Here is a 13,324-nt window from a genome sequence, read left to right as displayed (position 1 = left end):
TGGTTAGGCAGCCACAGAAGGGCCAACTGCTTAGGGACATCTCAAAGTTCTCCTCAGCCACACAGCAGCCCATCCAGGTAGGATGCAGCCACTATTAGTCATTTACTTAATAAGTATTTATTGTTTTTGTTTCTCATAGACAAAATGTCAGTAAATCATTACAATAAAATATGGTGTTATGATAAAGGATTGTTTAAGACACTAGGAAAGCAGAGAAAAAGTAGCAAAAAACTGTTTTAAGGACTGGGGAAGCCTTTGTAGAAGAGGTATTTTTGAGTCAAAATTTAAGGATGAGCAGGATTTTGGCAAACAGAGGGTAGTGGACAGGCATTCCAGGCAGAGGGAAGAATAGGTACAAAAGTATGTTTGGCATAAAAAAGCATAGTATGTTCTGGAAACAAAGTTCTGTGTGAGTTGAGCATATGAATTGAGCATATAAGTATAATCAAGAGGCATACATGCTACAGTTTAGGTAGAGAATCCATGCTAATATTTTTATTCACAGGAATGACATGAAGAGACTTTCGTTTCAGGACAGTAATTTTTGAACTGTCTGCATATGTGCCTGTGTATTGGGGAAGACAAAAGCTAGGTGTAGGGGAAACATAAAATAAGCAAAAATACTTGAGATTACTGCAAATAAGATGTGAAAAGATCTGATCAAAAGTAGCAGCAGTGGGGAAGCAAAGCAGGTAGCAGATGCGAGGAAATGATGACAGCATGAATGTGAAAGAGAAGCACAGAGTTAATTATAACTTTGATCTTTGTTTTAGTTTCTAGATAGCTGAGGGAAGGAGTACTAGAAGAGAGAGAAATAGTAAATACAAAGTCCCTTCAACACATCTGGTACACCGTTGGCTACGTAGTCATATATCGGCAGAAAGAAGATTTAGGAGGTGTTGGCCTAAAGGCAGTAGTTGAAGCCTATGAGGTGGTGGATTACCTAGGAAGACCTTGAAGAGTAAGGAGAGAGTACCTAGGAAAGGATCCTAGAGAACATCAATATTTATGAGGCAGTGAAGGAAGAAGAGCCTGAGGAGGAGAAACAGAACAGCAGTATAGTAGTGGCAGCAGAAAAAAAAGAAGTTAGACTGAACCTGTTAACTCTGATTTTGCATGGTACCCTAAATGTCCCGTGTATACCTCAGCACATAACAAGTTGAAAGCCTTTTTGTGGAAATGCCTAAGGAAATTAATTATTTCTTAAATGGAAAAACGATTACCCTTTTGTTCAGTTATCATTCATACCTGCACACTGGTGGCTTTGAAGCTGCTGGGAAGTGCATGGTGAAGTAGTTCGAGGAAACTGTACTTGTTCTGATCCTGGATGTTGTAAGTAACCTACTGATGAGCTATGGGAGGAAAAAGCAAACAAACAAAAACACAGCACACTGAGATGGAGATGACTGTTAAGATACTTTGAACAAACAGTTCTACAAATTTATAAAATAAAATTATTCTTTAACTTGATTAGCAGTAAAAGTCAAATCTAACTCTTTTCTCTGTAAATTATACATAGTTTATCTTTTAGATAATTACCTTACTTTATTTTTACATTTTTTATAATTTTTAAAATTGTTCTCTTACAGTTGTCTCATTTCCACCCCTTTGTCCTCTCCTGCTCTGCCCATACTTTATGTTTATGGCAATAATAACAATCTTTTAAAATCGGGAAAAACAATTAATTCAATTGCTCTTACTCTTTTACAACTTACTTTAAAATATGCCTTTGTATTGCTCAAATAATTACTTTAAAAAAGATAAATAATTACCTTTATAAAATAAAAAGGTAATTTATTTGGATGTCACTAAGCTATATTTTAGAAAAGAGAATATGCAGTTTGACAATGATGAGACTTGAAAAAAATTTTGTTGCTTAAAAATGTACTAAGAATAAAGGAAACAACGGATCACGATTCCCACATATTCTAACATAAATACTGACACAAAAAATGGCTGTTAGCATAAAACCATTAAGTTATTGCTGTATTTGTCAACTGTAAGTCTTTGGGAGTCAATATGCAATTTGTTGTAATAAATCTTTTAAAGTTTTCTCTATTTAGCAAATTCTTCAGAAAAATCATTTCAAATTATAGATACTACTAATTCTTTCTGAGAATTCTCAAGTAATTAGAAATCTTAATTGATATATAAAATGCTATTAGTTACCAATCTTTTTTTATCATTGAAATAAAAGGTTTTTTTTTTACATAATATTATTTCTTAATCTGCCTTTAATAATTTTTTACACTCATATATCATGTAATTGCATTAAAATTACCACATTAGATCCAACTACTGAATGATGGAGAATACAGGGAGACATACTAAATAACACCATCATGATACAATCAGGAAAATCCACACAATGGGACACTACAGGACAAATGTGTAAAAACATAAGGAATATTTGGAACTTCCAGTCAAGGTGATGGCATAGGTAACCACGGCTAGCCTCCTCACACAACCTCATCAAAATTACAACTAAAATATGAACAACCATCACTGAGAACAGTCAGAACTCAAGTTGAATGGAAGCCTGACAACTATGGAATTAGAGACCACATCCATCCAGACTGGTAGGAAGGATGGAGATGTAGAATGGGCTGGTGTCCCACATCCATGTGTGATGGATAAAAATTCAAGAGAGACATTTCGGGAGCTAGGAGTTCCTGCCCCACACCAAGCTTCCCAGCCTAGGGTTCCAGTGCCAGGAAGATAAGTACCATAACTTCTGGCTGTAAAAGTCAGCGGTGACTGAGTCGGTGGAAGAAACTGCTGGAGTACCAAGCAGCTCCCCTTAAAGAACCCACACACGAACTTACCCAGATTCACTCCCTGAGCTCCAGCTCCAGGATAGCAGCTTGAAAGGCACCAGTGGCATATGGGGAGGAACTGAAGTGTCTGGCAACAAGGTAAGAGCTGGGACACAGTTTTCTCTCAGACAGAAAGGTGGGCAGAAGCCAATGTCCCTTTTTGAGCCTTCCCCACACACAGCCAGAGAGCTGGAAGGCGGATGCCATATCAGAGACTCCATCAACTTTGCTAACACTGTTTGCCCCACCCTGGAGATCCCCTGAGACTCTGACCCACCCAATTACAGGCCCACCCAAACTATTAAAAATGATTTTTTCATATAAATGGCTGGTCTTGGCTCATGTTTCAAGACTTCCTAAATCCTACCAAACAAGTGACAATGGCCTTAGTGAGCCCCCAGCCCCTGAACCTTTTGCTAAGTGGCCCTGGGCCTGGCACTGGCAGCAGCCACCCTAGATTCAGTTTGGCTTTGCCTGGGAACCTCCAAGCTGAGCATGAGTAGCAGCTATATCAGACTGCTTTATAGCTTATGCAGGGTGGCCCTGAGCAGAACACAGGCAGGGGTCTGACTTTGGTCTGCACCACCAGCGAAATCCTAGACAACTATCCAGGGGACAACTATAGACCACGTCAAAACACTACCACCATGTCCCTGAAAAGTTGATCCTCCACAGATGGCAGGGATCAGTGGTCATTGGTCATAGTCAGTTCCTGCAGCTGATTGGCCTGGATAGATCACTTCCATTGACCTGCGAACAGCTATCAGGACTCAATTACAAGAGGAGGATATATTCAGCCCACACGGTGGGCACTCCTCAAGTACCCAGCCTGGGTGAGAGAGGAGGCTGTGCCACTGGACCCTACAGGACACCTACTACATTAGGCCATGCTACCAAGCAAGGGAAACGTAGTAGCTGTACCTAATACATAGAAACAAACACAGGGAAGCTGCTAAAATGAGAAGACAAAGAAACATGACCCAAATGAAAGAACAGATCAAAATTCCAGAAGAAGAACTAAACAAAATGGAGATAAGCAATCTATCAGTTGCAGAGCTCAAAACACTGGTTATGAGGATGCTCAAGGAACTTAGTGACGACCTCGACAGCATAAAAAAGATCCAGTCAGAAATGAAGGATACACTAATTGAAATAAAGAATAATTTACAGGGAAACAACAGCAGAGTGGATAAAGCTGAGAATTAAATAAATGATTTGGAACATAAGACGCAAAAACCAACCAATCAGAACAACAAGAAGAAAAAAGAATTAAAAATACCGAGCACAGTGTAGGCTGCCTATAGAACAGCTTCAGGAGCTCCAACATTTGCATCAGAGGGTTGCCAGAAGGAGTAGAGGAAGAGCAAAAAATTAGAAATCTATTTGAAAAAATAATGAAAGAAAACTTCCCTAATCTGGTGAAAGAAATAAAATGCAAGTGCAGGAAGCACAGAGAGTCCCAAACATGAGGGACGCAAAGAGGCCCATGACGAGACACATCATAATTAAAAAGTTAAAGATTAAAGATAAAGAGAGAATCTTGACAGCAGCAAGAGAAAAGCAGTTAGTTACCTACAAAGGAATTCCCATAAGACTGTCAACTGATTTCTCAAAAGCAACTTTATAGGCTAGAAAGGACTTGCAAGAAATATTCAAGGTAATTGAAAGTAGGGACCCACAGCTAAGATTGCTCTACTCAGTAAAGCTAACATTTAGAATCGAAAGGCAGATAAAGAGCTTCCCAGACAAGAAAAACAACTAAAGGAGTTCATCATCATGAAACCATTATTAAATGAAATGTTAAAGGCAATAAATAACAATAAATACACATCTATCAACAATTGAATCTAAAAAACAAAATAAGCAAACAAGAAGAACAGAGACTGAATCATGGATACAACTAGCATTTTGATGGTTGCCGGATGGGAGGGGGAATGGGAGTTGAGGGGATTAAGAAGTACAAATTGGTAGTTACAGAATAGTCATGGTGATGTAAAGTACAGTACAGGAAATGAAGTAGCTAAGAAACTTACAAGCATGACTCATGGACATGAACACGGGCATGGGTGTTGTTTGAGGGAGGGAGTAAGGTGAGACTTGGTAGAGTGGGGGAAAGGGGAAAAAATTGGAACAACTGTGATAGCGCAGTCAATGAAGTATAATTAAAAAAGCAAAAGAATTACAAGATCTTTGTAATCTTGGATTTGGTAATTAATTCTTTGATATAACAGTAAAAGCACGAGCCACAAAAAATAAACAAACTGGACTTAGTCAAAAATAAATTCTTTTATACTTGAAAAGACTTGAACCGAGAAAGTGAAAACTTGACCCACAAGATGGGAGAGAATATTTGCAACTCATAAATCTGTTAAGGGATTTCTTTCAGAATGTATGAAGAGCTCTTACAATTCGATAATAAAGACATAAAACCAATTAACTTGGAGAAAGCACTGAAATAAACATTTTTCCAAGGAAGATATACAAATACCTAATAAGCACACAAAAAGATATTAAGTATCATTAGTCATCAGGGAATTAAAAATCAAAGTGACACTATCACACTCACTAGAATGGCTACTCTAAGAAATTCTGATAATTAAAAAGTGTTGGCAAGAATGCGGAGAAATCGGATCACTCATGCATTGTTTACAGAAATGTAAAATGGTGTGGCTGCTTTGGAAAACAGTACATAGTTCTTCAAATGATTATAGAGTTACTATATGATCCAGAGATTCCACTCCTAGGTATACACCTAAGAGAAATGAAAACATATGTCCACACAAAAATTTACAAACTAATGTTTATAGTACTATTCATAAGAGTCAAAAGGTTGAAACAACCTAAATGTCTATCAACTGAGAGATGGATAAACACAACAGTGGTACAGTTTAGCTACATAGAGAAACAAGCAACTGATGTATGTTACAACATGGATGAAACTTAATAAACATACTGAGTAAAACCAGCCTGTGAGAAAATACCACATATGATTCCACCCATATGAAATGTCTATAACAGGGAAATCTATAGAAACAGAAAGTAAATCATTGGCTGGGAGATGATGGTGGCGGTGAGGTTGGGATTAGAGGGTGATAGCCAAAGAAAACAGAATTTCTTTCCTACAGATGGACCTAGAAGGTATTATGCTCAGCGAAATAAGTAATTCAGAGAAAGGTAAATATCATATGATTTCACTTCTATGGGGAATCTAAAGAACAAAATAAATGAACAAAGTTGAAACAGGCACAGAGCAGTCTGGTGGTTGCCAGAGGGATGGGGTTTGGGGGACTGGATAAAAAAGCTAAAGGGATTAAGAAGTATAAATTGTTAGTTACAAAATTGTCACAAGAATGTAAAGTACAACACAGAGAACATAGTCAAGTTATTCAATATGTATAGTGCCATTTGGATACTGGAAATATTGGGGGATCCCTTTGTAAAGTATGTAACTATCTAACCACTATGTTGTACACCTGAAACCAATACAAAATAATATCGAAAATAAACTGTAATTGAAAAAGAAAAAGGAACATAGAGTTTCTTTCCTCTTTTTATCTTCATCAGTATATTCATATTAAAAATTTTGATTGTGGTAAAATACAAATAACATATAATTGATCATTTTAACCATTTTTAAAAGACAACCCACAAAATGGGAGAATGTATTTGCAAGTGAAACATCTCCTAAGGAATTTGTATCAGAATACGTGAAGAATTCTCACAATTCAATACAATTCAACATTCACATAGTTGTATGATCATCACCACAACCCATTTCCAGGAGTGTTTTCATCATGCAAAATTGAAACTGTGCCCATTAAACAGTAATTATGCATTCCTTTTTTCCCCAGACCCAGGCAACCACCATTCTACTTAATGTTTCTATGACTTTGATCACAACAATGGACTCATACAATATTTGTCCTTTTGTGACTGGCTTATTTCACAAAACATAATGCCTTCAAGATTCATCCACATTGTAGCATGCGTCCATGTGTCAGAATTTTGTTCCTTTTTAAAGCCAAGGAACACTTCATTGTATGTGCACACTTTTTTTTTTATCCATTTATCTGTTAATGAGAACTTGGTCTGCTTTCACCTTGAGGTTTTTCTGAGGTGATGAAAATGCTCTAAAATCGATTGTGGTGATGGTAGCACATATGTGAATGAATTATACAATATTGAACTGTATACTTTAAGTGGGTAAATTGGTTTTTTTAAAATTGACTTTAGAGAGAGTAAAGGAGAGGGAGAGAGATAGAGAAACATGAATTTGTTGTTCCATTTATTTATGCATTCACTGGTTGCTTCTTGTATGTGCCCTTACTGAAGATGGAACATGCACCCTTGGTGTATGGGTTGACACTAACCAACTGGGCTACCTGGCCAGGGCTAAGTGGGTAAATTGTACGGTATGTGAATTTTATCTCAATAAATGCTGTTTACAAACAAGCTAAATGAGAAAATGGCAGAGTTGACAAAAATGATGCATATATAAAAGGTATTCACAAAGTTCTATTATATGAAGTTGTCCACAAAAGGCTGATGATTTAAGAAAAGTAATAGTATGGGAAACTCTACATAAAAATGTTACTGCTCTCATGCCTCTCTTTTCTTTATGCTTTTACAAATATCTTGACTGCTATTTCAAACTACTATTTTTTGAAGGAAAGAATAGGAACCTGTGTATTCTTCTCAAGCAATAATTAATTTATTTGAAAAGAAAGCCCCACAGCTGCTATAGCTTTTAGTAGCTACTAAAGTTGATATTTTCAACTGGCAAGGTGTGCTAGAAGTCATTTGGTTTCCTGCCTTTTTAGACGATTGGGTATCTGAATGCCAATGATAGTTAAACAAGCTACCTGAACTTAGTAATGTTACTTGATAGATGTGCTATATTCCCTAAAGATGCTATAAGTTATTTATAATCAATTTGGGGACTGCAGTAAGCATATTTGTTTTATTTTATTTAAAAAAATACATAGTATTTTATTGTTGTTCAATTATAGTTGTCCCAATTTTCCCTGTTGCTCTCCCCTGCCCCGAACCACCCCCAGCCACCGCCCTGCTCCCACAGTCAATCCCCATACTGTTGTCCATGACCATGGGTCCTTTATGCTTGTTCCTTGACTAGACCCCTTCTCTTCTTTCCCCTGCTGTCCCCCCTCTCCCCGGTCAGTTTGTTCCTTATTTCCATGTCTCTGGTTCTATTTTGCTTGCTTATTTGTTTTTTTCATTAGGGTCCACTTATAAGTGAGACTGTATGGTATTTGTCTTTTGCTGCCTGGCTTATTTCTCTTAGCATAACTCTCCATTTCCATCCATGCTGTCACGAAGGATAGGAGTTCCTTCTTTATCTGTGCTGCGTAGTATTCCATTGTGTAAATGTACCACAGTTTTTTGATCCACTCATTTACTGATGGGCACTTAGGCTGTTTCCAGCACTTGGCTATTGTAATCGTAAATAACGCTGCTATGAACATTAAGGGTAAGACACTGAAGCAGTTAACATAGAACAAACACTTTGAAACTCCTTGGTTCCAATGTCTGACTCACCATCTGTGACAAATAAGCAATTTCACTAAATTTAAACCAAACAAACAGCCAAGGAAACTGGGAGCTTTAACTATTTAAATGTTACTTGACATTTCTTTTGATTCTTTTTTTTTTTTTTTTAAATTTCCTATCAATAACAGCACTCATAACTTACTTTGCAGAAATTTTAATTTTGGGGGTGAATTATATTGGTGGTAAATTTTTGAGGTAGAATTACAGAATAAAATTCAGTGATTTTGTGTTTTGTTACATATCATCAGACTAATTTATAGGAACATGGGCTCATATGCCTAAGCAAACAGCAATGTTTGTCTCTAATGCATAGTACTATTAACTCTTTTATCCTTTTTTTTTGGGGGGGGGGCGGGGGGCAGTTAAAGTTGCCTAAATCTTATTTCTTAGACTGCTTGTGAGAGTGAACATTTTCTCATGTCATAATTTACAATTAGTTTTCATCAAATAAGCTATTTGTCTGTAAACTGTTTATTAGTAGTCTCCCTGTTATTATTCTAAAACATACCAAAGAAACAAAAATCTTTTATATAATAAGCTTCATCAGAAATATTTGTCAGTGCAGGTTGGCTGGTGATTAATTGTTTTACTTTTTGCATGCTTGAAATAGTCTTTACTTCACTTTTGTTTCTGAAAAATATTTCTACTGGTAAGAATTCTAGGTTTTTTTCTCTCACTACTTCCAATACAGATGTTGCACCACTACTTTTGGTTTATATAGTTTCTATTTTTTTCTTTTTTTAAAATTTAAACTATATTTTATTTTTTATGCTATTATAGTTGTCCCAATATTTCCCCCTTTCCCACCTTCCACTGAGACCTCCCATTCCCTCAGGTGATCCCCACACCACTGTCCATGTCCATGGGTCATGAATAAATGTCCCTTGGCTACTATATCCCCTACATTGTACTTTAAATCTCCAAGCCTATTCTGTAACAACCAATTGGTACTTCTTAATCTCTTCACCTTTTTCACACATTTTCCCTAACCCTCTGCCATCTGACAACCATCAAAACATTTGCTCTATCTATGATTCTATTTGTTTTGCTTGTTAATTTTGTCCTTTTGATTCTAAATGATAGCTTTGCTGGGTAAAGTAATCTTGGTTGTAGGTCCTTCCTTGACAATCCCTTCTAGCCTGTAAAGTTTCTTTTGAGAAATCAGCTGACAGCCTTACGTAATTCCCTTGGAGGTAACTAATTGCTTTTAAGATTCACTCTTTGAATTTAACCTTTGGCATTTTAATTATGATGTATCTTGGTATAGGCCCATTTGGGCTCATCTTGTTTGGACCTCTCTAGGCTTCTTGGACTTGTCTATTTCCTTCACAAAGTTATGGAAGTTTCCTGTCATTTTTTCACATAAGTTTTCAATTGCTTGTTCTCTCTTCTCCCTCTGGCACTTCCATGATGCAAAGGTTGGTATGCTCTAAGTTGTCCCAGAGGTGCCTTATAATGTCCTTATTTTTTTTTTCTTGGGGGGGGGGTATTCTTTTTTCTTCTTGCTCTTCTGATTGGGCGTTTTCCAAATCACTGATTTGATTCTTGGCTTTATCTACTCTACTGTTTATTTCCTATAAATTGTTCATTTCGGTTAGTGTATCCTTCATTTCTGACTGGTTCCTTTTTATGATTTTCATGTCCTTTTTTATGCTGTTGAAGTTCCCTCTTGAGTTCATCTATTCTTACCCTAAGTTCACTGAACATCCTTATAACCTGTGTTTTGAACTCTGTATCTAGTAGATTGCTTGTCTCCATTGTGTTTAGTTCTTTATCTGGACTTTTGATCTGTTCTTTCATTTGGGCCATGCTTCTGTCTCCTCATTTTAGTAGCTTCCCTGTATTTGTTTCTACATATCACGTAGAGCTGCTACATTTCCCTGGCTTGGTAGTGTGGCCTAATGTAGTACATGTCCTGTAGGGTCCAGTGGCACAGCTTCTCTATCACCCAAGCTGGGTACTTGAGGTGTGCCCACTGTGTGGTCTGAGTACACCTTCCTCTTGTAGTTGAGGCTTGATTGCTGTTTGCAGGTCAATGGGAGGGATTTACCCAAGCCAGTCAGTTGTAAGAACTAGCTATGACCACTGACCATCAACCTCTGACCATCATGGAAGATCAAGGGTCCACTCCAAAGTGCAGAACTTACTTCTGTTCTTTTTTAAAAAGATTTTACTTATTTTTAGAGAGAGGGCAAGCGAGAAAGAAAGAAGAGACATCAATGTGTTGTTGCCTCCTTCGTGCCCCCATCTGGGGAACCTGGTCCACAACCCAGGCATGTGCCCTGACTGGGAACTGAACATACGACCCTTTGGTTTGTAGGCTGGCACTCAATCCACTGAGCCACACCAGCCAGGGCTAGAACTTACTTCTGTATGACTCTGGTGTCAGCTGAGTTTCACTTGTGGAGGTGGTTGAGTGGTGGTGTTCTGACACAGTCTGTAGCTGCTCACTGGGTGGGCAGTCCCTGGGGCCTCCTGGAAGGTACAAGCCCAGGTCAGCCACTCCCTGTGTATTGTTTGGGGCCACTGGGCATAAGTTACAAAGTGATCTGCTGATGGCTGCTACTTTTGCTGGGCTTGGAGGTGCCCAGATGAAGCCAAGCTGTGAACCAAGGCTGGCTGCTGCTAGTGCCTGCCCTGGGGTCACTTAGCGAGAGGTACAGGGCTCGTTGACGCCAGATACTGCTTGTTTGAGAGATTTTAGGAAAATCTGAAGCATGAAACAAGACAAGCCATGTGTATGAAAAAAGACACTGAAACAGTTTGGGGGGGTTTCTGAAAGTTGTGTGGGGCAGAGGCACCTGCCTGCTGGCTATGGGGGGAGGGCTCAAAAAAGGAACAATGGCCTCTGCCAGCACTTCTGTCTGGGAAAAAGCTGTCCCCTAGAACCTGCCCTGATGCCAGATACTTCAGTTTCTCCCCATATGCCTTGGTGCCTTTCAAGCTGCTGCCTCAGAGCTGGAGCTCAGAGGGGGTGATTGTTAGTAAGTCCATGTGTGGGCCCTTTAAGAGGAACTTTCCGGGACTCCAACAGTTTCTGTGTCCCATAGCCCAGCCTCAATCCCCACTGGTTTTTGCAGTCATAAGTTATAGGGACTTATCGTCTTGGCCCTAGAACCCTGGCTGGGGGGTTGGGGATGGGTGGGTGTCTGGTGTGGGGCAGGGACCCCTCACTCCTGAGCTATTCCTCCAGATTTTTATCTGCCATATGTGTGTATGGTACTAGCCTGTTTTGTGTCTCCGCCCCTCCTACCGATCTCAGTGTAGGTTCTTCTTTAATTCTGCAGTTGTAGGACTTGCTTCCATTCCTGGTGGTTCTGAATAATGGTTGTTCTGTAGTTTAGTTGTAATTTTGATGTGGCTGTGCAAGGAGATAAGCCCTGTTTACCTATGCCGCCATCTTGACTGGAAGACCTGGCTTGTATTGTTTCTAAAAATGTTGGCTGCCATTCTTATTTTTGGTTCTCTATAATGTGCATTTTCTGTGGCTGCTCTTAAGATTTTCTCTTTTTCCTTTCTTGAAAAATTTTCCTCGTGTTTATTTTGCTTGGAGTTTGTTGAACTTTTTGGGTCCATGGGCTTATAATTTTCATCACATTTTGAAAAATTACAGCCATTATTTTATTTTTCTCCCTCAATTGCTGTTTTAAATATGTCAGTTGCATATGTATTAGGCCTGTTGAAGAGCAGTGATGCTCTATATTTTTTCCAGTCCTTTTTCCTTGTCTGAATTTTATATATTGGAACTGTTTCACAGTCAGATTCAAATAACTGTTTTTTCTCATTATAGACCTTAGTTTTCCACTTCTTTGCATACTTGGTAATTGATTGGATGGCAGGCATACTTACTGAGTATTAGATATCCATGTAATTTTTTAAGCAATATTTTTGAGCGTTATCCTGGGTTGCAGTTAAGTTATCTGGAAACAGTTTAATCCCTTGAGGCCGTGCTTTTTATAGGCAGGACAAGAACAGCCTTTAATCTAGGGCTAATTTCCCCCCAATACTGGGACAATATCCTTTTAAGTCCTCTACTTACTTAATGCCTTGTGCCTTATGACACTTTAGTTCCAGGTATTCTCCTGCCTGTTCCGTTAGAGTGATTTTGTTCCTAGCCTTGCCTAGTTTTTATACATACATGCACTGGGCAGCACTGAGACTTAAAGTCTCTCTGTCCATCTCCACAGCTCTGTCACTCTCTCATCGTCAGTAGTCTGCCCTGTAAACTCTAGCCACCTTGGCTTGCTCAAACTCCAGCCTCCATCTCCTTGACTTAGAGAGAGGCTCTGCTTGGGTTCCCCAACCCTCAGTTGTAGCTAAAAACATCCTCTCTAGGTAGCAAGCTGGGAAAATAAAACTCACTGTTTTCCCTCTTTCAGGCTTTATAGTACACCACTGCTTAATGAAAACTGTTGTTTCATTTTTTTTTTTTTTAAGTTAATGTAGAAGGATAAGTCCAGTCCCTATTACTCCATCCTGGCCAGAAATGAAAGTCAAGAATGATATAGCTTATTAAGATCCTTCCCGCAATATGCCTCATAGTGTGCCCAAGTCAATGAGTAAAATACAGAAATCAGCAGTTTTAAGTCAAAGAAATTATTCACAAAAAAATACAGAAAATAAACCAGAAAGGCACTTCTAAAACAAACCTCTTCTGCTTCCTAAACTTGGCCTAGATCAGGGGATTGCTTGTTATCTAGGTTATCCACGGCCTGGAGAAATATCCAATCAAATAAAAAGCACCCAAAATCTTGGGTTGTGAGAAGTCACTTAATTTTCAGCAACAATTTAGAAAGTTTAAAATTTACTTGAGAAAGAAAGCTGTAAAAGTCTAATGGACAATTCAAAAGGAGGGAGGGTAGATTAACAGACTTAATCTTTTATGTTTTAAAAATGTATTTTATTAACTGAATGTCTCCTTTTTACAAGTTCTTCTCCTT

The 13,324-nt window shown here is 38.4% G+C and overlaps 1 protein-coding gene across 1 annotated transcript in view; it reads right to left on the bottom strand.

Annotated features, from left to right (window-relative positions):
- The window catches only part of R3HDM1 (R3H domain containing 1), a 139,592-nt gene that overhangs the window by 12,793 nt on the left and 113,475 nt on the right, over nucleotides 1-13,324 (bottom strand). Inside the window, exon 20 of the mRNA XM_090279494.1 lies at nucleotides 1,249-1,352. Within this exon, the coding sequence (XP_090135620.1) occupies nucleotides 1,249-1,352 (104 nt within the window). The remainder of the gene's footprint in view (nucleotides 1-1,248; nucleotides 1,353-13,324) is intronic.

Source organism: Furipterus horrens, unplaced genomic scaffold (assembly GCF_987537825.1).
Source record: "Furipterus horrens unplaced genomic scaffold, mFurHor1.1.pri manual_scaffold_1, whole genome shotgun sequence".
Taxonomy (NCBI): Eukaryota; Metazoa; Chordata; class Mammalia; order Chiroptera; family Furipteridae; genus Furipterus; species Furipterus horrens.
This window is presented reverse-complemented; position numbering and strand designations above follow the sequence as displayed.